This window comes from Aphelocoma coerulescens, chromosome 1 (assembly GCF_041296385.1).
Source record: "Aphelocoma coerulescens isolate FSJ_1873_10779 chromosome 1, UR_Acoe_1.0, whole genome shotgun sequence".
NCBI classification, from domain to species: domain Eukaryota; kingdom Metazoa; phylum Chordata; class Aves; order Passeriformes; family Corvidae; genus Aphelocoma; species Aphelocoma coerulescens.
Genome location: NC_091013.1, coordinates 93,491,837 through 93,517,813, shown reverse-complemented (window position 1 = coordinate 93,517,813; position 25,977 = coordinate 93,491,837). Strand labels below are relative to the sequence as shown.

Genomic DNA, 25,977 nt, shown 5'->3' with positions numbered 1-25,977 from the left:
ACAGTGCATGAAACAGTCCCGGTGCTGATTGCAAGAGATTCTTTATTGGCACCAACACAGAATGGATTACAGAACATGGCAGAGGCCATTTGTGGAGCAGGACAAGAGTGCAGGGCAGGATAGAGATGCACAGATCTGCAGTGCAGCACGGCAGAGAGCTCTCACATTCGGTGGTCCTGTGACACTGGGAAAAAGCAACACAAGCAGAGGCAGAGAACAAGGCCTCACATTTCTTGCTGGGGCTGCCTCTTTTCTCAGCATTGCAGGATCTGCACTCTAACAGCCACAGCTGGGGCGAAGGGGACGCAGGAAGGAAAGCTTGTCATTGAAATTGATTGCCTTGTAATTTGGAAGGTGTTCATGTTCTCGTGCAATGTACTGAAATCCACTTCCATCACTGTTTTCACACAGCAGCCAGACACCTTTCTGGACTTTATGGGAAGATGTGCTGTTATTGTCATGTCCCCCAGCCAAGTTGGTTGCTTTTCTTATTATCCTGCTCTTCCCTTGATAATCAGCATGTTCATAGAGAGTGATCTGGGGGTTGTGCAGATTTTCAGTGATCACCTGCAGAGAGCTGATCCTATCATTCATTTTTTTACCAACAAAGTTGTGATCTCCCTCCTCAAGTACCAGTAACTGTCCTTTATAGTTTTCGTGCTGATAAGCCACCCAAGGATGGCCGATTACTCTCACTGAGGAGATGCAATCGTTCCAATCTGCATCTTTTAGATTGGCAATGTTGGTGTGGAATTCTTTGGACAAACCCTGGAAGTTGGCATGCTCATAAACAATGATTTTTCCCATCTCAGCAGGGCTTCTGGGGTTTGGAGTTTCTGCTGTAGGAGTTGGATGGCAGCCTACAGAAAACGAAAACAGAAAACAAGCAATGCTTGTAAGAGGCCTTTACACACCAGACACAAAGTGCTGGGGACCACATGGGACAAAAGGTAAAAAGGAAATGTAAAACAGTTTTAGCAGAGGATAAAAATAGCAGCAGCTGAGCAGGAGGGAGGACATGACAAGAAGTTTCAACTTGGAGGAAAAAAGTAAAATGAGGTTTGTACACCAAAACAGTCCAGTTTCATTTAATATCTTTACATGCAAACAACACCTGAGCATTTTGTTTAACATCTTATTGGAATACCCTAAATATATAAATATAGAAATGAAATAAAATATACAACTAGCGACAAATCTTTCAGTTGATAATTGATGCTGCACTTGAGAAATAGCTTTGGAGTTGGCACTCATGGTTTGGACTAGGCTTCATGAGCCACATAGAATGCAATATAACAGTAGTGAGACAGGCAATTAATTTCTAAAAGAAAGTGCATTCTTCATTTAAAAGAGGGGGAAATAACCTATTTTTTAAAGGCAGAAATGAACTTTAAATTCACTGAAACACCTTCTTTCTCTTTTTATATGGAATTTTACTGAAATCAAGAGATTCCGGCTCTTGACGTACACTGAGAAGCAATCAAGTTGTAAACATCAGCTCTTTAAATCAGACTAAATTTCAGGTTTGAAATGTCTTTTTCTGACATGATTACCAATACACACATCTAATTCCACAGATTCATCTGAGTTTGGTTAAAAAGCCACAGTGTTTATTAGTACCAGCTGCAGGAATGGTAATGCACAGTCAGTTATGGTAACAGCTCCCTCTCTAAATCATGGAACAGCTACTGAGGCAAAGATTTACATTGCAGGGCAAATACATGTGGGAGAAAAGAAGCCATTCCTCTAGCTGGTTCTGAGAAGGGATGGGAGAAGACAGATATGCGTAGCAAGATTAAAAGGCATACTAATAATGCAAGACATGTGCATCATAATTTAAAAACCTGAATCACTTAAATCTCACTTTAAAAACCCATTATGTGATTAAAACCACGTTATTTTTCACGGTTATAAAGCATCTATGGAAGCTGAGGGAACCTGAACTTGGACTGACTGTCCAAGCACTACTGTAATGACTCTCTCCCCGTAGAAAAGTATTAATAACAATCCATTTAATTTTGCTGATGCAACATAAAGATCCCATGACCGAGATACATTTGTAGAATATTTTCCCTTCTGCATCTGAGAATTGTGCATCACTGGCCCCCTCCACCCTCTGCCTTGGTAAGGTCTGTCTGTCCTGCAGCAGCCATCTCCTCATCCCCTGAAAGATGGGCTCAGTCTCTGCACATGCAGACAGCAGACCCTCATGGATGTGCTGCAGCTCTCACCCAGCACTGAAGCCTCCTTCCCTTCCCCTACATTGCACAGCAGCTGCCCAAGAAACCCTTCCAGTTCTCCTGCACAAAGTGTGCCTCTCACCTTGATGTCAGCTGCAGGGCTGGGGAGAGCTGAGGGCGATTCCTCCAGTGCAGGGCTGCTGTTTGTGAAGGGCATCTCACCTGCCTCCATTTATAGCTTGCTCAGAAGTCTTGTGCAACAGCCCAGTCAGCAGAACTGGGAAGTGGTATCATGCTCAGGGATCAAAACTCATTAACAATCCTATCCTAGTTTAGATGTTCCTGCAGTCAGACATCTCATTGCTCTCATTCAAAAGTCCATTGGAATGTGAGAGACTTGATGAAATGGGGGAAGTTCAGTTCTTGTTTGTCCTTCTCCTCCAGAAGAAAATGGAAGCAGAGTAATAAAAATGGATCAAAGTACTTAGTGACACAGGTGGTGTAGAATGTTTCTGCCTGCTGCCGTTTACATTTTTGCTTTTTTGGGAAGAACATTGAACACACAACCTTACTTTTCCTAAGAGTTTTGATGGAAGATTTCCAAGTGACAGAGGTGACATTTACGTAACTTTTTAGTTTATCTTTTCCCTCTTCCACTTACAGTCCTTGTATCATTAATGCTGGAAAAGCCACCAAGATCATCAAATCCAGCCTTCAACCAAATGCCACCATGCCCACTAAACCATATTGCAAAGGGCCATTTCTATTTGTGTTTTGAACACTTCTGGGGATGGTGACCGTACCACTTCCCTGGGTAGCCCATTCCAAGGCTTGACCCTCTTTCAGGGAAGAAAAGTTTCCTACTATCCAACATGAACGTCTCCATGCACAACTGGAGGGCATTTGCCCTTGTCCCACCACTAGTTGCGTGGAGAAGAAACAAACCCTCATCTTGCCACAAGCTCCTTTCAGGTATTGTCAAAGGAAAACATATCTCCCCTGAGCCTCCTTTTCTCCAGGATAAACACCCCAGCTCCCTCAGCAGCTCCTCCTCAGCAGACCTGTGCTCCAGACCCTTCCCCAGCTCCACTCCCCTTCTCCGGACTCTCTCCAGAGCCTCAATGTCCTTCTGCTAGTGAGGGATCCAAAATGAACACAGGATTCCAGGTGCAGACTCAGAAGTGCTGAGTACAAGGGGACAGTCACTGCCCTGCTCCTGCTGGCCACACCGTTGCTGATATGGGCCAGGTGCCATTGGCCTTCTTGGACACCTGGGCACAGCTGGCTCATGCTCAGCCCTCTAAAGCTGTGGATGCTCCCTTCCTCAAAGGGTTCTTCAGTGTCCCTCCCAAGACAAACCATTCTCTGATTCTGTGACATATGTGTTCATGTGTATATTTATGAATAGTTACAGATGTACATGGTCCTATCGTAGATGATAATCACAAGCATCAATATTGTTATCTCAAAATCAGAGAGAAGATCACAGTTTGATACCCAGAAAAGGAATGTGAATAGAGAGTTACTCTGAAACCAGCTTCAGAGTCAGAATTTTAAAGCAGAAGCATGGCAAAAGACCACCACAGATCTTTGCAGACATTTATTTTGTACTACATACTGAATATTGTAAATGGTGCTTTATACTGTCAGTCTTGAATTTAAGCACTTGAATATGGTTGGACATGGTGTTTCTTTCCATATTATTGTGCTAAATATGACTCCAAACATTCTCCCAATTCAGTCTGAAGTAAATACTTCAGACAATATCTCTCTCTAATATTTTTCCTGTATTAACTGGTTTCATTTCTGCCTATGGACCACAGACATTTCCCCATCCTCCTTTATTTTCTTCTCCGCATGGGTACAAATTATCTCTGACATCAATTACTGGTTCTCCCAAATGCTGCACTAGGATCTCAACAACTCCTACTGGGATGCTGCTTTGGAGAAAACAGCATCCCATCAACTCCTCTGCAGGCAATTCTGTAGTGTGTGTCCCCAGGACTCAACCCATCCTCTCTCTGGTCACTGTCTTTCAAGGGGCTCTGATTTCACTTGTTCTGCTCTGGTCTACCTGACCAGCTGCCAAGCACAAGAAAGGTCATCTAATGAGGTATTGAACTGAACTAAACTAACAGTGAATTGTAGAATTTGCTGTATTTCTGCACTTTCCCTGTAAAACTGCCTTTGGTCACTTATCAGTAGGAACTTACTTTGCAAGATCATGCTAGTGAAGATTGTGCTTCCTCTCTGCTGCTTTTGAAATTAACTAACAGGCAGTCTTTACAAGGTTACAAAGTCATCACTAGAACACTTCCCAGAGACAATTCTGAACCCTTGTTCCTTTTTCAGTATTAAAAATAGTTCTAGTTTATGTTTTCACAAAATGTTTTAGGCTGTCACTTAAAATTTTCATGAAAATCTACATTTGCATAAAATGAATTTTTAGCACAAAAGTAACATAAAATCAAGATGGATTGTTTGTTTGTTTGTTTGTTTGTGAGGTTTTTAATTTCTGCTTGCCTTTTTTGTTGTAAGACACTACGATGTCCACTCACAGGAAACTGCAGTAGCCTGACCACTATCACAAATGCAAGGCAGGGAAAAGTTAGAGAGAACTCTGAGACCTGGGTCACTGGGTGGTCAGGATGGGTCTAAGAGCATCTTCCCCAAGCTTTGAGCACTGTGTGGCACAGAGCAGCGTGTGGTGTTTCGGCAGGGAAGCCATGGCTGGACTTGCATTAACACCTCAGCTACAACGGAGGCAGGGACACGTGGTAGAGAGGCTGCTACAGGGCATGGGGTCTGCAAGACCAGATTGAAGAGGCATGGATCCTGCAGAGGCCTAAACCAAGATGGATTGTTCTGTTGGGCCTTGCTGTCTCTTCTCCTTCAGTCACCAGCTCTACAGGTGTCTCCTTCTGTCCTGCTGAGACAAACCTTGCTCTTCTTGGCTGCAGGCTTCCAGCACGTGTGATATTTAAAGTGTGGGAAGGCAAGCTTGTAAGAGTATGTGGAGTATGACAGCCTCTGTTCCATTCACTTTATCAAACAAAGACATTTTCAGCTGAAGAAGAGTCACAATGGTGTGATTGGCCAGCAAAGTTCAAGCTGGAGTAGCCAGCAAGTAGGGCATGGATGCGGGCAGGGATTTCAGACAGGCGGGAGACTCGTGCTGGGATTCAAGGCAGCCACGACTGCCAGAACAGCAAGAAGAACAGTGTGTGGTGTGTGTGTGGGCTGGCTGCAAGCACCAAGCTGCACTAGCCAGGGAGGAGGAGACACCAAAGTGTCCTTTGGTCAGAGAGCCCAGAGGCAGGTATGAGAGTGGACAGGCTGAGGGCTCTCAGTCGTGTTGGAAGCACCTGTGAAGGTGCTTATGGCTGTGGAGAGTGAGGGTGTGCTGGTCTCCTCTAGTGGGCTTCCATGTGGATGATCTGCAGAGGAGGAAGGAGACGGGGCTGTCTGCTCTTCCATTCAGTGGGAGTGCTGGCAGTGTCAGCTGTGGGAGGCTGAGGGCAGCCCCTGGTGTGTGGCAGCCGCTGCACTTGGCCGTGGCCGTGTCCTTCCCGTGCACACGGGCGTGCCTGTCTCTGGCTCACACAGCCAACCTCAGCACGGGCTGCCCCTGCAACCTGGGCAGCGGCTCCGGGAAAAGCAGCCCTGGACAGAGACCCTGCAGCCTGGGCTCCAGCAGCCGAGCAGGAGGAGCTCCTGGGGCTGAGCCCTGCTCATCCTGAGCTGTCCCTCCACACGGCACTTGGAGAGTGGCTTGGCCAGAAAGAAACCCTGGAATTGGGGCTTTTCCACAAAAAATCCACCCTCGTGTAACCTTAGTGCTCTTTCCTTTTACTTTCAGTCCTGGTCAGCTGCTTATAGGAACTCTCATGGGCTTTCTTGAAAAAGCATCTTGTGTGTTGAAATCCCACAGACCCACAGATGCTCTCTCAGTTCTCTTTTTCTTGCACTTGTGGTTGGCTGCTATTCTACTTCTACTCTCTCGAAAACAAACAGCTTCCTGAAAAATTCTCTTCCAAAAATCCCAAATTCACTGAGAAACCCCTGAACACTAAACAGAGGAGAGAGAAATTGCTGGGACACATGAATCAAATCTCTGAGTGCAAGGACAACACAAAGGAGCTCGTTAGACCCATTGAGTCCATGTCAGTGCACAGAAATCCCCATCAGGACAGCGTCAGTCTGACACGGCTGAATAGAAGGGATGGACAGGGAACATTGATCATCTTCACTTCTAGCAAGATTCCTCAGGAACAATCTGGCTCAGGAAACACTGGGATTTGCCAGTCTTGGTCCTTATGTGATGAGCTTGAATGATCCAGCGAGCCAGGAGGATTGTAGGATTGCTGGACTATTGAAGTTGGAAGTGACCTTTGGTTGCCATTGGGTCCAGTCTGCTGCTTAACACAGGGACAGCTGTGAGGTGAATTATGTTTGCTGGTGGCTTTATCCAGTCAGGTCTTGAAAACCCCTGAGTATGGAGACAACCCAACTTCCCCAGGTGCTGTGATTTAAAATTTGCTGACCTCATTGTGCAATTGTTTCTCAGGCCTGGAAGAGACAAGGCTAAGGGTTCTCAGAGGTGCACAGCAAAAGGACATCTGGAGAGAGTCTTAAATGGCAACAGGGAAGCTCTAAATGAAAATAAGGGAAAAAAAAAAAACAAACCTAAGTGTTTTTCAGCATTGGTTGGCAGAAGGGCCAGAGATCCTGGGGAATCTCCATTCTTGTAGCTGTTCAGAAATCACTTGGAGATGGCCATGTGTAACCTGGTCATGTTTCGAGGAAGCTCTGCTGTGAGTAAGAGCCTGGACTAGGGAAATCCCTTCCATGCTAAATCTTTCTGTCAGTAATTCTAAGGAAGATTTAGAGGCCTTTGTCACTCTCTGCCTGATTTCATCCTTTGTTCAATTTCAATGAAGAAGTGTCATCATCAAGTCATGTGTACAATAATTTGGGGATTACTTGTTGGACATTTATGAATTCCATTTCTCCAGTGTCAGACTTCCCTCCCCATTCACCAGCAGCTCTCACCTGCTCTCTTGTCAAATGTAATCCTCCATATTGAAGGCTCAAAGTCCTTCTCCACCTTCACTTCATCCTCCTATTACTGAAAAACTTTCAAGAATCCTTTGCTAGAGTTTTGGACCTGACACTTCCACATTTGTTTAGATGCTGTCTTTGATTAATAAAACCCAAACCTCTGCAATAGCAAATGCAAATTTCCTGAAATATTCCCGTCCATATCCCTCCTTAAACCTTTTCTGTTTTGTAGGATTGCACTCCTCTCTGGTGCATGGGTAGCTGTGCCTAGGACATTCCAAGGAGAGTGTATGGACTCCTCGAAGAATTTAGGCTGAAAGGAACCTTCAGGGTTTGGGGAGATTGTCCCAAACTGGTTATGAAACCAGGGGAGAGAAGTAGAAGTGATATTTGCAATACGGTTTACTGGGCATGGTGGTATTTGGGCAAAGGTTGGGCTTGATGATCTTGGAGGCCTTTTCCAACATTAATGACACCATGATCTTAAGGAAAAAAGGGAATTTTTTTTCAAATCTGGTACTTCAATGCCATCTCTGACCTGGATGTCTCCCATACATACTCCTTGTTAATTTTAAGCACATGCCAGGAGAGCAAGTATATAAACTGCCACAAGAAGGAAACTTCCGCAGCCCATGTGTCACAATGTGCTTTGGTGTGTTTTATTTACTGTGGCTGATCTGGTTTTGGAGGGTTTCAGTCACTTTTCATTCTGTCAGTTGGGGTGTTGCACAAGACTTCTGAGCAAGCTATAAATGGAGGCAGGTGAGATGCCCTTCACAAACAGCAGCCCTGCACGGGAGGAATCACCCTCAGCTCTCCCCAGCCCTGCAGCTGACATCAAGGTGAGAGGCACACTTTGTGCAGGAGAACTGGAAGGGTTTCTTGGGCAGCTGCTGTGCAATGCAGGGGAAGGGAAGGAGGCTTCAGTGCTGGGTGAGAGCTGCAGCACATCCGTGAGGGTCTGCTGTCTGCATGTGCAGAGGCTGAGCCCATCTTTCAGGGGATGAGGAGATGGCTGCTGCAGGACAGACAGACCTTACCAAGGCAGAGGGTGGACGGGGCCAGCGATGCACAATTGTGAGGGGTGAATGTGAGAGTATTTTACAACTTATTCTTGGGCATACACCGAAACCAACACACACAACTACTTCAAACTGGGCAGTTGTGGGCACATATGTAAGTTTAAGTTTTCCCTCCAAACTGAAATTTCTATGTCATGCCCTCACTCCTTTCCAGCTGCTGCTATGTTTATCCTCTGCTAAAAATGTTCTACTTTTCCTTTTCTCCACCACGCTTCCCATCATTTTGTGCCTGGTGTCTAAAGACTTCTTACAAGCATTGCTTGTTTTCTGTCTTCCTTTCATGCAGGCTGTCATCCAGCTCCTACAGCAAGGAGTCCACACTCCAGAAGTCCTGCTGAGATGGGAAAAATCATCCTTTATGAGCATGCCAACTTCCAGGGTTTGTCCAAAGAATTCCACACCAACATTTCAAATCTAAAAGATGCTGATTGGAATGATATTGTCTCCTCAGTGAAAGTCATTGGCCAGCCCTGGGTGGCTTATGAGCATGTCAACTATGGAGGCCAATTTCTGGTATTTGAGGAGGGAGATCATAACTTTGTTGGTAAAGACATGAATGATAAGATCAGTTCTCTGCAGGTGATCACTGAAGATCTGCACAATCCCCAGATCACTCTCTATGAACATGTTGATTATCAAGGGAGGAGCAGGATAATAAGAGAAGCAACCAACCTGGCTGCAGGATTCGACAATGACATCATGTCTTCCCACAAAGTCCAGAGAGGTGCCTGGCTGCTGTGTGAGCACAGTGATGGAAGTGGAATTCAATACCTTGCTCGAGATCATGAAAACCTTCCGAATTACAAGGCAATCAATTTCAATGACAAGCTTTCCTTCCTGCGTCCCCTTCGCCCTGGCTGTGGCTGTTAGAGTGCAGATCCTGCAATGCTGAGAAAAGAGGCAGCCCCAGCAAGAAATGTGAGACCTTGTTCTCTGCCTCTGCTTTTGTCCCTTCCTTTGTGATTTGCTTTACAAAGCCCTTCTGGTTCCCTGGCCTCTGTCATTGTCTGTAATCTCTTTTGGGTTGGTGCCAATAAAGATTTTCTTGGAAGCAACAGTGGGTCTGTTTTATGGTCTGATTGGTGTAGAACAACACTGCCCTGTCATGGAGAGATGTCTCTGTGTGTTCAGGAAATGTATTCAGAAAATGTGAAAAATTCAGAAAATTGACATCTTTTTCATGAATGTCTCCTGAAAGGTTTTATCTCCTTCCAGTTTCCCTGGTCAGTGACAGTGAGTTCAGACTCGACTCAACCAGTGCTAAAGTCTTGGTGAGCATGTAGATTATTGCTGATCCTGGCCAAACTCTCACCTGCAGATTGTACCTAAATATCACATGCTTGGTTGTATCTCAAGGCAGGAGTTGGAGGGATGATGCAGTCTTCTACTGCTCTTAATCACACAATCAAACAGAATGTTTTCACTAATTTGAACTCATTAATTAATCCTAATGGTTAAACCAGCCTTGTGCTTTTAAATCGGTAGTATCTTGATAAAGGAAAAGGAATTCCCTGATCTGTGTTGCCATCTGCAAGTTCACCTGGACGAGCAGAGTCCCAGCCCTCCTCCATCACTGTCTAATGACAGCTGCACGCCCTGGGCTGGGTGTTGTGACAGCTGTCACACGGCAGCTCTGCACTGCAGTGTTTATCTGCCTCGGTGCTGAGCTCCTCTTTGCCCCGATTTCCTTGCGTTGATGGCTGCGTTGGCCAGACAGGAGCTGCACTTGGCCTTTCTGAACCTCACGAGGTGCACATGGTGCCGGTGCTGGAGCTTGCCAAGGTCCCTCTCCACGGTCCCTTCCCTCAGCGTATCAATCACATTCCCTCAGCTCGGTGTCACCTGCAAACGTGCCCAGGGTGCACTCGATCCCACTGCCTGTGCCACGGATGAAGACATGGAGCAGTCTGGTGCCAGCAGGAGACCTTGGGGGACACCATTTGTTACTGGTTTCCACTCACGCTGACAAGGCCATTGATGTGTGGGTGGCCAACAATCACATATCTCAAACTACTTCTGCAGTGGTATTTGTAGGCACATGGAGGACAGGGGGGTGATTGGAGACAGCCATGGGCACAGCTTCAGCAAAGCCTTCACCTCCTGATCTGCAGGATCAGATCAGTCTGGGGATGAGTGGACTGGGGACAGCCCTGCTGAGAAGGAACTGGGGACACTGCTGGATGAAAGACTGGATGTGAACCAGCACTGTGAGCTTGCAGCCTGGAAAGCTAAGCGCATCCTGGTCTGCCAAAGGGTGTAGTCAGCAGGTCAAGGGAGGAGGTTCTTCCCCTGTAATCCACTATGGTGAGATCCTGCCTGGAGTACTGCATGCAGCTCTGCAGATTTTTAGCGGGGCCCTTGAAACCTAGAGAGGGGAGGTTTCAATTATACATTCGACAGAATATTTATATGATGAGGGTGGTGAGGCACTGATACAGGTTGCCCAGAGAAGCTGTGGATGCTCCATTTCTCAAAGGCTATGTTGGACAGGGCTTTGGGCAACCTGGTCTAGTGGAACATGTCCCTGCCCATGGCAGGGGGTTGCAACTAGATGGTGTTTAAGATCTCTCCCAGCCAAAAATCATTCTTTGATTTTGTGATTCTAGGATGTGCAAATTCAGCAATACAGTGAACCTTGCTGTGGTTTCAGATCCCAGTCTCTCAGTTTCATATGCCTTTTTTCACATTTGCAGTACCTCTTCTGCAATACTCTTAAATTTTGAACATCAGCACAATGAGTCTATATAGCTCCAAGTATCTCCAAAAATCCTGTGCTTTCCAAGGGTGACTGAGGAGGAAATCTATCCTATTCTGTTGTGGAGAGCTGTGTAAACAGAAGTCTCTGCTAAAGCTTTAACATTTTTACAGCTAAGGCTGGATGGTTTATGGTTGTGGCATTAAAGGGTAGAAGAATAGTGCCTCTCTAGCTGCTTCTTAGGCACATAGTGGATAACAGCTGAATATTGTGAAGGACACTGAAAGAACACCACATATATGGAAAGAGTTCAAGATTATGAAGTGGTTTCATACAATAGAAAAAAAATAAAGATGCAAGAATATCCTTGTTGATGTAATTTCCCAGTTTCTGACACTATGACCTGAAGATTCTTGCAATGTTGCATTTCAAGGCATTACATACAAGCATTCATGTAATCTTCCATCTTTTCTTAGTAGTAGAAACATTTGAAATGATTGAGAGCCTGTGGAGGAATTGGGAGGGAAGTCTGATGTTGGGAAATGGTGTTTATAAAGGTCCAAGAAATAATTTGAAGTTATTGTACATATGACTTGTTGATGATAATTTTACTGAAATTGAACAATGGATGAAATCAGGCAGAGAGCGACAAAGGCCTCTAAATCTACATTAGAACTACTGCAGAAAGATTTAGTGTGGAAGGAACTTCCCTAGTCCAAGCCCTTGTTCAGGCAGAGCATCATCAGGTTACTCATGGCCATCTTAAAGCGATTTCTGAACAACTGCAAAGGTGGAAATTCCTCAGGATCTCTGGCCCTTCTGCCAGTGCTGAAAAACACTTAGGGTTTTTTTTTTTCCCCTTATTTTCATTTAGAGCTTCCCTGTTGCCATTTAAGACTCTCTCCAGATGTCCTTTTCCTGTGCACCTCTGAGAACCCTTAGCCTTGTCTCTTCCAGGCCTGAGAAACAATTGCACAATGAGGTCAGCAAATTTTAAATCACAGCACCTGGGGAAGTTGGGTTGTCTCCATACTCAGGGGTTTTCAAGACCTGACTGGATAAAGCCACCAGCAAACATAATTCACCTCACAGCTGTCCCTGTGTTAAGCAGCAGACTGGACCCAATGGCAACCAAAGGTCACTTCCAACTTCAATAGTCCAGCAATCCTACAATCCTCCTGGCTCGCTGGATCATTCAAGCTCATCACATAAGGACCAAGACTGGCAAATCCCAGTGTTTCCTGAGCCAGATTGTTCCTGAGGAATCTTGCTAGAAGTGAAGATGATCAATGTTCCCTGTCCATCCCTTCTATTCAGCCGTGTCAGACTGACGCTGTCCTGATGGGGATTTCTGTGCACTGACATGGACTCAATGGGTCTAACGAGCTCCTTTGTGTTGTCCTTGCACTCAGAGATTTGATTCATGTGTCCCAGCAATTTCTCTCTCCTCTGTTTAGTGTTCAGGGGTTTCTCAGTGAATTTGGGATTTTTGGAAGAGAATTTTTCAGGAAGCTGTTTGTCTGTTTTCGAGAGAGAAGAAGCAGAATAGCAGCCAACCACAAGTGCAAGATAAAGAGAACTGAGAGAGCATCTGTGGGTCTGTGGGATTTCAACACACAAGATGCTCTTCCAAGAAAGCCCATGAGAGCTCCTACAAGCAGCTGACCAGGACTGAAAGTAAAAGGAAAGAGCACTAAGGTTACATGAGGGTGGTTTTTTTGTGGAAAAGCCCCGTTTCCAGGGTTTCTTTCTGGCCAAGCCACTCTCCAAGTGCCGTGTGGAGGGACAGCTCAGGATGAGCAGAGCTCAGCCCCAGGAGCTCCTCCTGCTCGGCTGTTAGTTAATTTCAAAAGCAGCAGAGAGGAAGCACAATCTTCACTAGCATGATCTTGCAAAGTAAGTTCCTACTGATAAGTGACCAAAGGCAGTTTTACAGGGAAAATGCAGAAATACAGCAAATTCTACAATTCACTGTTAGTTTAGTTCAGTTCAATACCTCATTAGATGACCTTTCTTGTGCTTGGCAGCTGGTCAGGTAGACCAGAGCAGAACAAGTGAAATCAGAGCCCCTTGAAAGACAGTGACCAGAGAGAGGATGGGTTGAGTCCTGGGGACACACACTACAGAATTGCCTGCAGAGGAGTTGATGGGATGCTGTTTTCTCCAAAGCAGCATCCCAGTAGGAGTTGTTGAGATCCTAGTGCAGCATTTGGGAGAACCAGTAATTGATGTCAGAGATAATTTTTACCCATGCAGAGAAGAAAATAAAGGAGGATGGGGAAATGTCTGTGGTCCATAGGCAGAAATGAAACCAGTTAATACAGGAAAAATATTAGAGAGAGATATTGTCTGAAGCATTTACTTCAGACTGAATTGGGAGAATGTTTGGAGTCATATTTAGCACAATAATATGGAAAGAAACACCATGTCTAACCATATTCAAGTGCTTAAATTCAAGACTGACAGTATAAAGCACCATTTACAATATTCAGTATGTAGTACAAAATAAATGTCTGCAAAGATCTGTGGTGGTCTTTTGCCATGCTTCTGCTTTAAAATTCTGACTCTGAAGCTGGTTTCAGAGTAACTCTCTATTCACATTCCTTTTCTGGGTATCAAACTGTGATCTTCTCTCTGATTTTGAGATAACAATATTGATGCTTGTGATTATCATCTACGATAGGACCATGTACATCTGTAACTATTCATAAATATACACATGAACACATATGTCACAGAATCAGAGAATGGTTTGTCTTGGGAGGGACACTGAAGAACCCTTTGAGGAAGGGAGCATCCACAGCTTTAGAGGGCTGAGCATGAGCCAGCTGTGCCCAGGTGTCCAAGAAGGCCAATGGCACCTGGCCCATATCAGCAACGGTGTGGCCAGCAGGAGCAGGGCAGTGACTGTCCCCTTGTACTCAGCACTTCTGAGTCTGCACCTGGAATCCTGTGTTCATTTTGGGTCCCTCACTAGCAGAAGGACATTGAGGCTCTGGAGAGAGTCCGGAGAAGGGGAGTGGAGCTGGTGAAGGGTCTGGAGCACAGGTCTGCTGAGGAGGAGCTGCTGAGGGAGCTGGGGTGTTTATCCTGGAGAAAAGGAGGCTCAGGGGAGATATGTTTTCCTTTGACAATACCTGAAAGGAGCTTGTGGCAAGATGGGGGCTTGTCTCTTCTCCAGGCAACTAGTGGTGGGACAAGGGCAAATGCCCTCCAGTTGTGCATGGAGACGTTCATGTTGGATAGTAGGAAACTTTTCTTCCCTGAAAGAGGGTTAAGCCTTGGAATGGGCTACCCAGGGAAGTGGTACGGTCACCATCCCCAGAAGTGTTCAAAACACAAATAGAAATGGCCCTTTGCAATATGGTTTAGTGGGCATGGTGGCATTTGGTTGAAGGCTGGATTTGATGATCTTGGTGGCTTTTCCAGCATTAATGATACAAGGACTGTAAGTGGAAGAGGGAAAAGATAAACTAAAAAGTTACGTAAATGTCACCTCTGTCACTTGGAAATCTTCCATCAAAACTCTTAGGAAAAGTAAGGTTGTGTGTTCAATGTTCTTCCCAAAAAAGCAAAAATGTAAACGGCAGCAGGCAGAAACATTCTACACCACCTGTGTCACTAAGTACTTTGATCCATTTTTATTACTCTGCTTCCATTTTCTTCTGGAGGAGAAGGACAAACAAGAACTGAACTTCCCCCATTTCATCAAGTCTCTCACATTCCAATGGACTTTTGAATGAGAGCAATGAGATGTCTGACTGTAGGAACATCAAAACTAGGATAGGACAGTTAATGAGTTTTGATCCCTGAGCATGATACCACTTCCTAGTTCTGTGGAACGGGGTGTTGCACAAGACTCCTGAGCAAGCTATAAATGGAGGCAGGTGAGATGCCCTTCACAAACAGCAGCCCTGCACGGGAGGAATCGCCCTCAGCTCTCCCCAGCCCTGCAGCTGACATCAAGGTGAGAGGCACACTTTGTGCAGGAGAACTGGAAGGGTTTCTTGGGCAGCTGCTGTGCAATGCAGGGGAAGGGAAGGAGGCTTCAGTGCTGGGTGAGAGCTGCAGCACATCCGTGAGGGTCTGCTGTCTGCATGTGCAGAGACTGAGCCCATCTTTCAGGGGATGAGGAGATGGCTGCTGCAGGACAGACAGACCTTACCAAGGCAGAGGGTGGAGGGGGCCATCGATGCACAATTGTGAGGGGTGAATGTGAGAGTATTTTACGACTTACTCTTGGGCATACACCGAAACCAACACACACAACTACTTCAAACTGGGAAGTTGTGGGCACATATCTCATTTTACTTTTTCCCTCCAAATACAAGCTTCTATGTAAAGCCCTCACTTCTTTCCAGCTGCTGTTACATTTATTAATTGTTAAAAATGTTTTACATTTGCTTTATTTCCCCATTCTTGCCATCATTTTGTGTAAAGTCTTCTTAAAAGCGTAGCTTGTTTTCTGTCTTCCTTTCATGCAGGCTGTCATCCAAAGCCTACAGCAAGAACTCTCATCTCCAGGAGTCTTACTGAGATGGGAAAAATCATCATTTATGAGCATGCCAACTTCAGGGGTGTGTCCAGAGAAATCACTTCTGACATTTCCAATCTGGGATATTTGGATTTTAATGATATTGTCTCCTCAGTGAAAGTAATTGGCCAGCCCTGGGTGGCTTATGAGCACATAAATTATACAGGCAGGTTACTGGTACTTGAGGAGGGAGAACATGACTATGTTGGTAGAACGATGAATGATAGGATCAGTTCCCTGCAGATGATCACTGAAAATCTGCACAACCCCCAGATCACTCTCTATGAGCATACCAACTATCAAGGGAAGAGCAGGGTAATAAGAGAAGCAACCAACCTGGCTGCAGGATTCGACAATGACATCATGTCTTCCCACAAAGTCCAGAGAGGTGCCTGGCTGCTGTGTGAGCACAGTGATGGAAGTGGAATTCAATACATTGCACGAGAACACGAACACCTTCCACATTACTCAGCAATCTATCTCAATGACAAGCTCTCCTTCCTGCGTCCCCTTCGCCCTGGCCGTTCTTATTAGAATGCAAATCTCCAAAGCTGAGGAAAGATGCAGCCCCAGCAAGAAATTTGAGATCTTGATTTCAACTTCTGCTTGTGTAGCCTTTTATTCCTGGGAGCTTTCTGCTGTGCTGCATTGCAGATCTGTACTTCTCTATCCTGCCTTGCACTCCTCTCCTGCCCCATAAATGAAAGGATTATCATACTTGGTCGTATGAAAGGGTGTCCAAGTTAAGAGGCATGCCAGGGATGTGTAACCTCATGCACTCTCAGCTGGTGTCCCAGAGTCCCGTGCTAGGGAATGCTGTAGCATTGCATGTTGTCTCTGCTGCTAAGTGAAACAGAAAATATAAGTGCAGGGCCAGCATCACTTTCTTTTTAATTTGCTTTACAATGCCCTTTTGGTACTGTGCTCTCTGCCATTGTCTGTAATCCATTTTGTGTTGGTGCCATTAAAGAACCTTTTGCAATCAGCAGTGGGTCTGTTTTATGCGTCTATAGAATAGATAAATACTGCTCTTTCATGAAGAGATGCCTCTGTGTATCCAGAGAATGGTTCATGCAGTCATTTGCAAATATTTTTTCTGGATGTCTCCTGGACAGATTTGTCTCCTTCCATTTTCACAGTTCAGTAACAGTGGGTTCAGGCTAGACTCAACCAGTGCTAAAGTCTTGGTGAGCATGTAGATTATTGCTGTGGTCCTGGACAATTTCTCCCATGCAGTGTTATCTAAATATCACACTTTTGATTGTATCTTCCACAGTCAATCAGAGTGATGGATCGTGCTGGTGATACAGATACAGTCCTCTACTGCCATTAATCACATAATCAAACAGTAGGTTCTCATAACTTTGAATTGCCTGATTGGCTGATCCCAGTGGAAAAAACTGCCTTGTGATTTTAAACTGGTAGTATCTTGATAAGGGAGGAGGAATGACAAGATATTCCCTGATCTGTGTTGCCATCTGCAAGTTCACCTGGACGAGCAGAGTCCCAGCCCTCCTCCATCACTGTCTAATGACAGCTGCACGCCCTGAGCTGGGTGTTGTGACAGCTGTCACACGGCAGCTCTGCACTGCAGTGTTTATCTGCCTCGGTGCTGAGCTCCTCTTTGCCCCGATTTCCTTGCGTTGGTGGCTGTGTTGGTCAGACAGGAGCTGCACTTGGCCTTTCTGAACCAGGGGGTTGCCATTAGATGCTGTTTAAGATCCCTTTCAGCCCAAATTGTTCTGTGATTTTGTGATGTTAGGTTGTACAAATTTAGCAATACAGTTCACTCTGCCCTGGTTTCAGGTCAGGCTCTCTGATGTGTTGTGTATTAGTTATAGAGTGGGTAATACATGAATGTGTTCACTGTCACAGACACTATGACCTGAAGATTCTTGCAATGTCTCACTTTAGGGTGTAACTTGTAAGCATACAGTTAATCTTTTGTCTTTTCTTGGTAGTAGACACTGCCCTGAAATTGGTGCTTTGGGCTTATTTCTCCTTCTTTTAGGTGGAAGATACAAATGCACAAAGGAGTGAGTTACTATTAACCTTGGAAAATCCAGGGATTTATTTTTCTACAGGGATATCAGAGCCTGGCTATCTTAACTTCAGAAAGTTTACTATACTTGCAAAAGACTATAACTACTCTCACTGCAGTGTCTAAGAAAGTGCAGAAAACATTAGTGAATGAGGGAGAGGACATAGAGATTTCTGTCACTTGCATTTATCCCCTATAATGATTCCTTATATTTTTGCTTATTGGATAAATGCCAGGAGGCAGTCACTTATATTCAAATAAAAATATCTATGAATACCTGTGTGATTGGCTTGTTATGCATTGCTACAGCTGTCTCCTGTTACCTGCCTTACTTCTTTCACGTTCTCTTTCCTTTCAATTTGTAAACTTGACCCTTCTGCCAAGATGAGCAAGGTCCTGGTGAAATCTTGAAGGAGTTGCTATGAGCATGAGATTTACCTGGAAAACTGGAAAAGTCACTAAAGCTTTTGGGTGGTCAGGTAGCTCATTGCCCATACCTGCAGGCATGAAAGTCATGGCTGACAGAACCCTATTCTTACCAAAGGAAGCAAAGAGAAGTCCAGAATGGAAGATAAATAAGGTAATATGCAATGCTTAATTCCAAACATCTGTGACTGTCTTACAGTCTGTCCCCCTGGAGAGGCTCTTGCTCAGCCACCTGCTTGCTCTTCCTTGGTTCAGTAATATCCCATCAGCTCAGGACAGTTCTGTGTGTCTGTGGCTGCCATGCCCAGCTGATGCTGTGTTACCTGTGGTGACACTTGCTGCCTCTATCAGCTCCCCATGCCTTCCTGCAGCCTCTCTTCTCTTGTTCTCTCCCACCCACACAGCCCTGGCCTCTTCCCAGCATCTCCTCTTCCCTCAGCCCCTTGCAGGAAGTATTTCCACAGCAGTACAGTAACAAACCTTCCTGTTCCACACTGCTTTCTCTCCCCTGGCTTCAAAACCAGCGTGGGACAATCTCCCCATTCTCCATCCTGTCATGAGCAGCAGCTTGATGTAGAAAACCCTGGAGGTTCCTTCCAGCCTAAATGCTTCTAGAAGTCCATACATTCTCCTTGGAATGTCCTAGGCACAGCTACCCATGCACCAGAGAGGAGTGCAATCCTACAAAACAGAAAAGGTTTAAGGAGGGATATGGAAGGGAATATTTCAGGAAATTTGCATTTGCTATTGCAGAGGTTTGGGTTTTATTTTTCAAAGACAGCATCTAAACAAATGTGGAAGTGTCAGGTCCAAAACTCTAGCAAAGGATTCTTGAAAGTTTTTCAGTAATAGGAGGATGAAGTGAAGGTGGAGAAGGACTTTGAGCCTTCAATATGGAGGATTACATTTGACAAGAGAGCAGGTGAGAGCCTGTGGAGGAACGGGGAGGGAAGTCTGACACTGGAGAAATGGAATTCATAAATGTCCAACAAGTAATCCCCAAATTATTGTACACATGACTTGATGATGACACTTCTTCATTGAAATTGAACAAAGGATGAAATCAGGCAGAAAGCGACAAAGGCTTTTAAAAATTTCTTAGAATTACTGACAGCAAGATTTAGTGTGGAAAGGATTTCCTTTGTCCAGGCTCTTACTCACAGCAGAGCTACCTCGAAACATGACCAGGTTACTCATGGCCATCTTCAAGAGATTTCTCAACAGCTACAAGAGTGGAGATTCCCAAGGATCTCTGGCCCTTCTGCCAGTGCTGAAAAACACTTAGGGGTTTTTTTTTTTTCCCTTATTTTCATTTAGAGCTTCCCTGTTGCCATTTAAGACTCTCTCCAGATGTCCTTTTCCTGTGCCCCTCTGAGAACCCTTAGCCTTGTCTCTCCCAGGCCTGAGAAACAATTGCACAATGAGGTCAGCAAATTTTAAATCACAGCACCTGGAGAAGTTGGGTTGTCTCCATACTCAGGGGTTTTCAAGACCTGACTGGATAAAGCCACCAGCAAACATAATTCACCTCACAGCTGTCCCTGTGTTAAGCAGCAGACTGGACCCAATGGCAACCAAAGGTCACTTCCAACTTCAATTGTCCAGCAATCCTACAATCCTCCTGGCTCGCTGGATCATTCAAGCTCATCACATAAGGACCAAGACTGGCAAATCCCAGTGTTTCCTGAGCCAGATTGTTCCTGAGGAATCTTGCTAGAAGTGAAGATGATCAATGTTCCCTGTCCATCCCTTCTATTCAGCCGTGTCAGACTGACGCTGTCCTGATGGGGATTTCTGTGCACTGACATGGTGAGTCATGTGCACTGTGCATGGGGATTTCTGTGCACTGACATGGGTCTAACGAGCTCCTTTGTGTTGTCCTTGCACTCAGAGATTTGATTCATGTGTCCCAGCAATTTGTCTCTCCTCTATTTAGTGTTCAGGGATTTCTCAGTGAATTTGGGATTTTTGGAAGAGAATTTTTCAGGAAGCTGTTTGCTTTCGAGAGAGTAGAAGTAGAATAGCAGCCAACCACAAGTGCAAGAAAAAGAGAACTGAGAGAGCATCTGTGGGTCTGTGGGATTTCAACACACAAGATGCTCTTCCAAGAAAGCCCATGAGAGTTCCTACAAGCAGCTGACCAGGACTGAAAGTAAAAGGAAAGAGCACTAAGGTTACACGAGGGTGGATTTTTTGTGGAAAAGCCCCAGTTTCAGGGTTTCTTTCTGGCCAAGCCACTCTCCAAGTGCCGTGTGGAGGGACAGCTCAGGATGAGCAGGGCTCAGCCCCAGGAGCTCCTCCTGCTCGGCTGCTGGAGCCCAGGCTGCAGGGTCTCTGTCCAGGGCTGCTTTTCCCGGAGCCGCTGCCCAGGTTGCAGGGGCAGCCCGTGCTGAGGTTGGCTGTGTGAGCCAGAGACAGGCACGCCCGTGTGCACGGGAAGGACACGGCCACGGCCAAGTGCAGCGGCTGCCACACACCAGGGGCTGCCCTCAGCCTCCCACAGCTGACACTGCCAGCACTCCCACTGAATGGAAGAGCAGACAGCCCCATCTCCTTCCTCCTCTGCAGATCATCCACATGGAAGCCCACTAGAGGAGACCTGCACACCCTCACTCTCCACAGCCACAAGCACCTTCACAGGTGCTTCCAACACGACTGAGAGCCCTCAGCCTCTCCACTCTCATACCTGCCTCTGGGCTCTCTGACCAAAGGACACTTTGCTGTCTCCTCCTCCCTGGCTAGTGCAGCTTGGTGCTTGCAGCCAGCCCCCACACACACCACACACTACTCTCCTTGCTGTTCTGGCAGTCGTGGCTGCCTTGAATTCCAGCACGAGTCTCCTGCCTGTCTGAAATCCCTGCCCGCATCCATGCCCTACTTGCTGGCTACTCCAGCTTGAACTTTGCTGGCCAATCACACCATTGTGACTCTTCTTCAGCTGAAAATGTCTTTGTTTGATAAAGTGAATGGAACAGAGGCTGTCACACTCCACATACTCTCACAAGCTTGCCTTCCCACACTTTAAATATCACACGTGCTGGAAGCCTGCAGCCAAGAAGAGCAAGGTTTGTCTCAGCAGGACAGAAGGAGACACCTGTAGAGCTGGTGACTGAAGGAGAAGAGACAGCAAGGCCCAACAGAACAATCCATCTTGGTTTAGGCCTCTGCAGGATCCATGCCTCTTCAATCTGGTCTTGCAGACCCCATGCCCTGTAGCAGCCTCTCTACCACGTGTCCCTGCCTCCGTTGTAGCTGAGGTGTTAATGCAAGTCCAGCCATGGCTTCCCTGCCGAAACACCACACGCTGCTCTGTGCCACACAGTGCTCAAAGCTTGGGGAAGATGCTCTTAGACCCATCCTGACCACCCAGTCACCCAGGTCTCAGAGTTCTCTCTAACTTTTCCCTTCCTTGCATTTGTGATAGTGGTCAGGCTACTGCAGTTTCCTGTGAGTGGACATCGTAGTGTCTTACAACAAAAAAGGCAAGCAGAAATTAAAAACCACACAAACAAACAAACAAACAAACAATCCATCTTGATTTTGTGTTACTTTTGTGCTAAAAATTCATTTTATGCAAATGTAGATTTTCATGAAAATTTTAAGTGACAGCCTAAAACATTTTGTGAAAACATAAACTAGAACTATTTTTAATACTGAAAAAGGAACAAGGGTTCAGAGTTGTCTCTGGGAAGTGTTCTAGTGATGACTTTGTAACCTTGTAAAGACTGCCTGTTAGTTAATTTCAAAAGCAGCAGAGAGGAAGCACAATCTTCACTAGCATGATCTTGCAAAGTAAGTTCCTACTGATAAGTGACCAAAGGCAGTTTTACAGGGAAAGTGCAGAAATACAGCAAATTCTACAATTCACTGTTAGTTTAGTTCAGTTCAATACCTCATTAGATGACCTTTCTTGTGCTTGGCAGCTGGTCAGGTAGACCAGAGCAGAACAAGTGAAATCAGAGCCCCTTGAAAGACAGTGACCAGAGAGAGGATGGGTTGAGTCCTGGGGACACACACTACAGAATTGCCTGCAGAGGAGTTGATGGGATGCTGTTTTCTCCAAAGCAGCATCCCAGTAGGAGTTGTTGAGATCCTAGTGCAGCATTTGGGAGAACCAGTAATTGATGTCAGAGATAATTTTTACCCATGCAGAGAAGAAAATAAAGGGGGATGGGGAAATGAGGAGAAACAATATTGGTGGTCCGTAGACAGAAATGGAAATAGTTGATACAGGAAAAGCATTAGAAAGAAATATTGTCTGAAGCAATTACTTCAGACTGAATTGGGAGAATGTTATGAGATATATTTAGCACAACACGATTGCAGCTTGATGTGTCTGTGCAAAAACCACCATGTCTAACCATATTCAAGTGTTTAAATTCAAGACTGACAGTATAAAGCACCATTTACAATATTCAGTATGTAGTACAAAATAAATGTCTGCAAAGATCTGTGGTGGTCTTTTGCTATGCTTCTGCTTTAAAATTCTGACTCTGAAGCTGGTTTTACATCATGCCAGAATGTCTCTATTTACATCCTGTTTCTGGGTTTCAAACTGTGACTTTCTGTGTGGTTTTGAGATAAGAATATTGATGGTTTTGATTATTATCTATGATAGTACCATGTACATCTATTACTCTACATAAATATATATGTGATTACATATGTCACAGAATCAGAGAATGGTTTAGGTTGGAAGGGACACTAAAGAACCCTTTGTGGGTTGGGGCATCCAGAGTTTCAGAGGGCTGAACATGGGCCATCTGCGTGCTGAGGTGTCCAAGAAGGTCAATGGCATCCTGGCCTGTATCAGCAACAGTGTGGCCAGCAGGACCAGGGCAGTGATTGTTGCCCTGCACTCAGCACTGGTGAGGCCACACCTGGAATCCTGTGTTCAGTTTTGGGCCCCTCACTGCAAGAAAAATGTTGAGGTTCTGGAGCAAGTCCAGAGATGGACAGCGGAGCTGGTGAAGGGTCTGGAGCACAGGTGTGATGAAGAGCTGCTGAGGGAGCTGGGGTCTTTATCCTGGAGAAAAGGAGGCTCAGGGGAGACATGTCTTCTCTTGACAATACATGAGCTTGTGGCAAGATAGGGGTTTGGCCCTTCTCCCAGGCAAGGGAGGGACAAGGAGAAATGCCCTCCAGTTGTGCATAGAGAGGTTCATGTTGGATAACAAGAAAAATTTCTTCACAGCAAGAGTGATTAAGCTTTGGAATGGGCAACCCAGGGAAGTGGTGGAGTCACCACCATTGGAAGTGGTCAAAACACAAGTAGAAGTTACATTTGCAATATGGATTAGTGGGCATAGTGGCATTCAGTTGAAGTTCAGACTTGATGATCTTGGAGGCCTTTTCCAACAATATTGACACTGTGATCCTAAGGAGAAAAGGGAATTGAAAAAGAAAAAGCTACCTAAATGCCCTCTCTTGCCACCCGGATATCTCCCAGAAAAACTCTTAGGAAAAGTAAGGTTGTGTGTTCAATGTTCTTCCCAAAAAAGCAAAAATGTAAACTGCCGCAGGCAGAAACATTCTACACCACCTGTGTCACTAAGTACTTTGATCCATTTTTATTACTCTGCTTCCATTTTCTTCTGGAGGAGAAGGACAAACAAGAACTGAACTTCTCCCATGTCATCAAGTCTCTCATGCTTCAACAGACTTTTGAACAAGAGGAAGAAGATGTCTGTTTGTAGGACCATCGAAACTAAAATACAATGGATAATGAGTTTTAATCCCTGGGGGTAATATTGGACACTTTCAGTTCCTTGGAACATGGTGTTGCACAAGACTTCTGAGCAAGCTATAAATGGAGGCAGGTGAGATGCCCTTCACAAACAGCAGCCCTGCACTGGAGGAATCACCCTCAGCTCTCCCCAGCCCTGCAGCTGACATCAAGGTGAGAGGCACACTTTGTGCAGGAGAACTGGAAGGGTTTCTTGGGCAGCTGCTGTGCAATGCAGGGGAAGGGAAGGAGGCTTCAGTGCTGGGTGAGAGCTGCAGCACATCCGTGAGGGTCTGCTGTCTGCATGTGCAGAGACTGAGCCCATCTTTCAGGGGATGAGGAGATGGCTGCTGCAGGACAGACAGACCTTACCAAGGCAGAGGGTGGAGGGGGCCAGCAACGCACAATTGTGAGGGGTGAATGTGAGAGTATTTTACAACTTACTCTTGGGCATACACCTAAACCAACACACATGTCATGATCTCACTCTTTTCCAGCTCCTTCTGTGTTTATTCTTTGTTCAAAATGTTTTATTTTTCCTTTTCCCCTTTCTCCATCCTGGCTGTCAATCATTTTGTTTCGAGGTCCAAAAGGCTTCTTACAAGCATTGCTTGTTTTCTGTCTTCCTTTCATGCAGGCTGTCATCCAGCTCCTAAAGGAAGAAATTAAAACTCTAGAAGTCCTACTGAGATGGGAAAAATCATCCTTTATGAACGTACCAACTTCCAGGGCTTGTCCAAAGAATTCACCTCTGACATTGCCAATCTAAGAGATGCTGATTGGAATGATCTTGCCTCCTCGGCAAAAGTAATTGGCCAGCCTTGGGTGGCTTATGAGCATTCAAACTATGGAGGCCAATTTCTGGTACTTGAGGAGGGAGACCATAGCTTTTTTAGTTCAAGGATGAATAATAAGATCAGTTCTCTGCAGATGATCACTGAAGATCTGAGTAATCCCCAGATCACTCTCTATGAGCATACCAACTATCAAGGGAAGAGCAGAGTCATAACAGAAGCAACCAATCTGGCTGCAGGACACGACAATGACATCATGTCTTCCCACAAAGTCCAGAGAGGTGCCTGGCTGCTGTGTGAGCACAGTGATGGAAGTGGAATTCAACACCTTGCTCGAGATCATGAAAACCTTCCAAATTACAAGGCAATCAATTTCAATGACAAGCTCTCCTTCCTGCGTCCCCTTCGTCCTGGCCGTTCTTATTAGAATGCAAATCTCCTAAAGCTGAGGAAAGATGCAGCCCTGGCAAGAAATTTGAGACCTAGATCTCTGCCTCTGCTTTTTTCACTTTCTTTGTGATTTGTTTTAAAATGCCCTTGCAATACCATGGCTTCCGCCATTGTCTGTAATCCATTTTGTCTTGGTGCCAATAAAGAATCTCTTGCAAGCAACAGTGGGTCTGTTTTATGTACTGTTTCATGTAGATAAATATTGCCCTTTCATGATGAGATGTCTCTGTGTATCCAGAGAATGTTCCATGCAGTCACTTTTAGACATTTTCAGCAGAGGTCTCCTGAAAGGATTTATCTTCCAGTTTCCCTGTTCATTAACAGTGGGTTCAGGCTTGACTCAACCAGCGCTGAAGTCTTGGTGAGCATGTTGATTTTTGCTGTGATCCTGGCCAAACTCTGCAGATTGTACCTGCAGACTGTACCTAAATATCATGTTTGACTGTATCTCAAGACATCGATCATACCGATGATATAGTCTTCTACTGCCCAAATTACATAACCAAACAGACTCTTTTCATAAATTTGAATTGGCTGAATGCTTGATCCCAATGGTAAAACTTGTCTGATTTTTTTAAACAGCTGCCTCACTTTCAATTCAGTTGCTGATGCTTTCTTTAATTTCTTCTTGGTTTTATTTGTCAGAGTATTCCTCCCCCTTCTGCTGCTGTATTTTCTTGGAAGTTCCTTATTTGACCTATGGATTCAACAGAGCAATACTATGGCAAAACTTAAATGAGATTCCCTATCCTGGCAAATCAAATCTCAAAAAATGCCAAGCATATTGCTGACAAAAGCAGTAACGAGAGTTCTTCTTTCAGGGACCTGTAGAGGTCATCAGGAAAATAAAAGTGACACAGTCAAATGTGCACAGCTGCAGAAGATTATTCCTATAAGGAATTACCCTCCTTGGAGTAAACTTCCCTTTGTCATTTGCGTGGTCCCAGAGGCCTATCCCTGTTCACACAGTTCCATGGATTAGCAGAGTG

The 25,977-nt window shown here is 45.3% G+C and overlaps 4 protein-coding genes across 5 annotated transcripts; 3 read left to right on the top strand and 1 right to left on the bottom strand.

Moving 5' to 3' along the window:
• Positions 1-276: 276 nt before the first annotated feature.
• LOC138117413 (epidermal differentiation-specific protein-like) lies at positions 277-807 on the bottom strand. The gene has a single exon (XM_069027700.1). The coding sequence runs from the start codon at positions 805-807 to the stop codon at positions 277-279; it is 531 nt and encodes a 176-aa protein (XP_068883801.1).
• A 7,189-nt stretch (positions 808-7,996) lies between these two features.
• Positions 7,997-9,323, top strand: LOC138119480 (epidermal differentiation-specific protein-like). The gene is made up of 2 exons (XM_069031389.1): positions 7,997-8,083; positions 8,610-9,323. The coding sequence occupies exon 2, from the start codon at positions 8,663-8,665 to the stop codon at positions 9,191-9,193; it is 531 nt and encodes a 176-aa protein (XP_068887490.1). The 5' UTR covers positions 7,997-8,083; positions 8,610-8,662; the 3' UTR covers positions 9,194-9,323.
• A 5,602-nt stretch (positions 9,324-14,925) lies between these two features.
• LOC138119471 (epidermal differentiation-specific protein-like) lies at positions 14,926-25,150 on the top strand. 2 transcript variants are annotated; one of them, XM_069031365.1, is made up of 2 exons: positions 14,926-14,985; positions 24,382-25,150. In XM_069031365.1, exon 2 carries the CDS (start codon positions 24,435-24,437, stop codon positions 24,963-24,965), a length of 531 nt encoding a protein of 176 aa, XP_068887466.1. In that variant the 5' UTR covers positions 14,926-14,985; positions 24,382-24,434; the 3' UTR covers positions 24,966-25,150. The 2 variants fall into 2 exon arrangements, with proteins under 2 accessions (XP_068887466.1, XP_068887475.1); XM_069031374.1 differs by lacking the exon at positions 14,926-14,985 and adding an exon at positions 23,846-23,918.
• LOC138119463 (epidermal differentiation-specific protein-like) lies at positions 15,502-16,537 on the top strand. Its single transcript, XM_069031356.1, has one exon. It carries the CDS (start codon positions 15,556-15,558, stop codon positions 16,084-16,086), a length of 531 nt encoding a protein of 176 aa, XP_068887457.1. The 5' UTR covers positions 15,502-15,555; the 3' UTR covers positions 16,087-16,537.
• Positions 25,151-25,977: the final 827 nt, after the last annotated feature.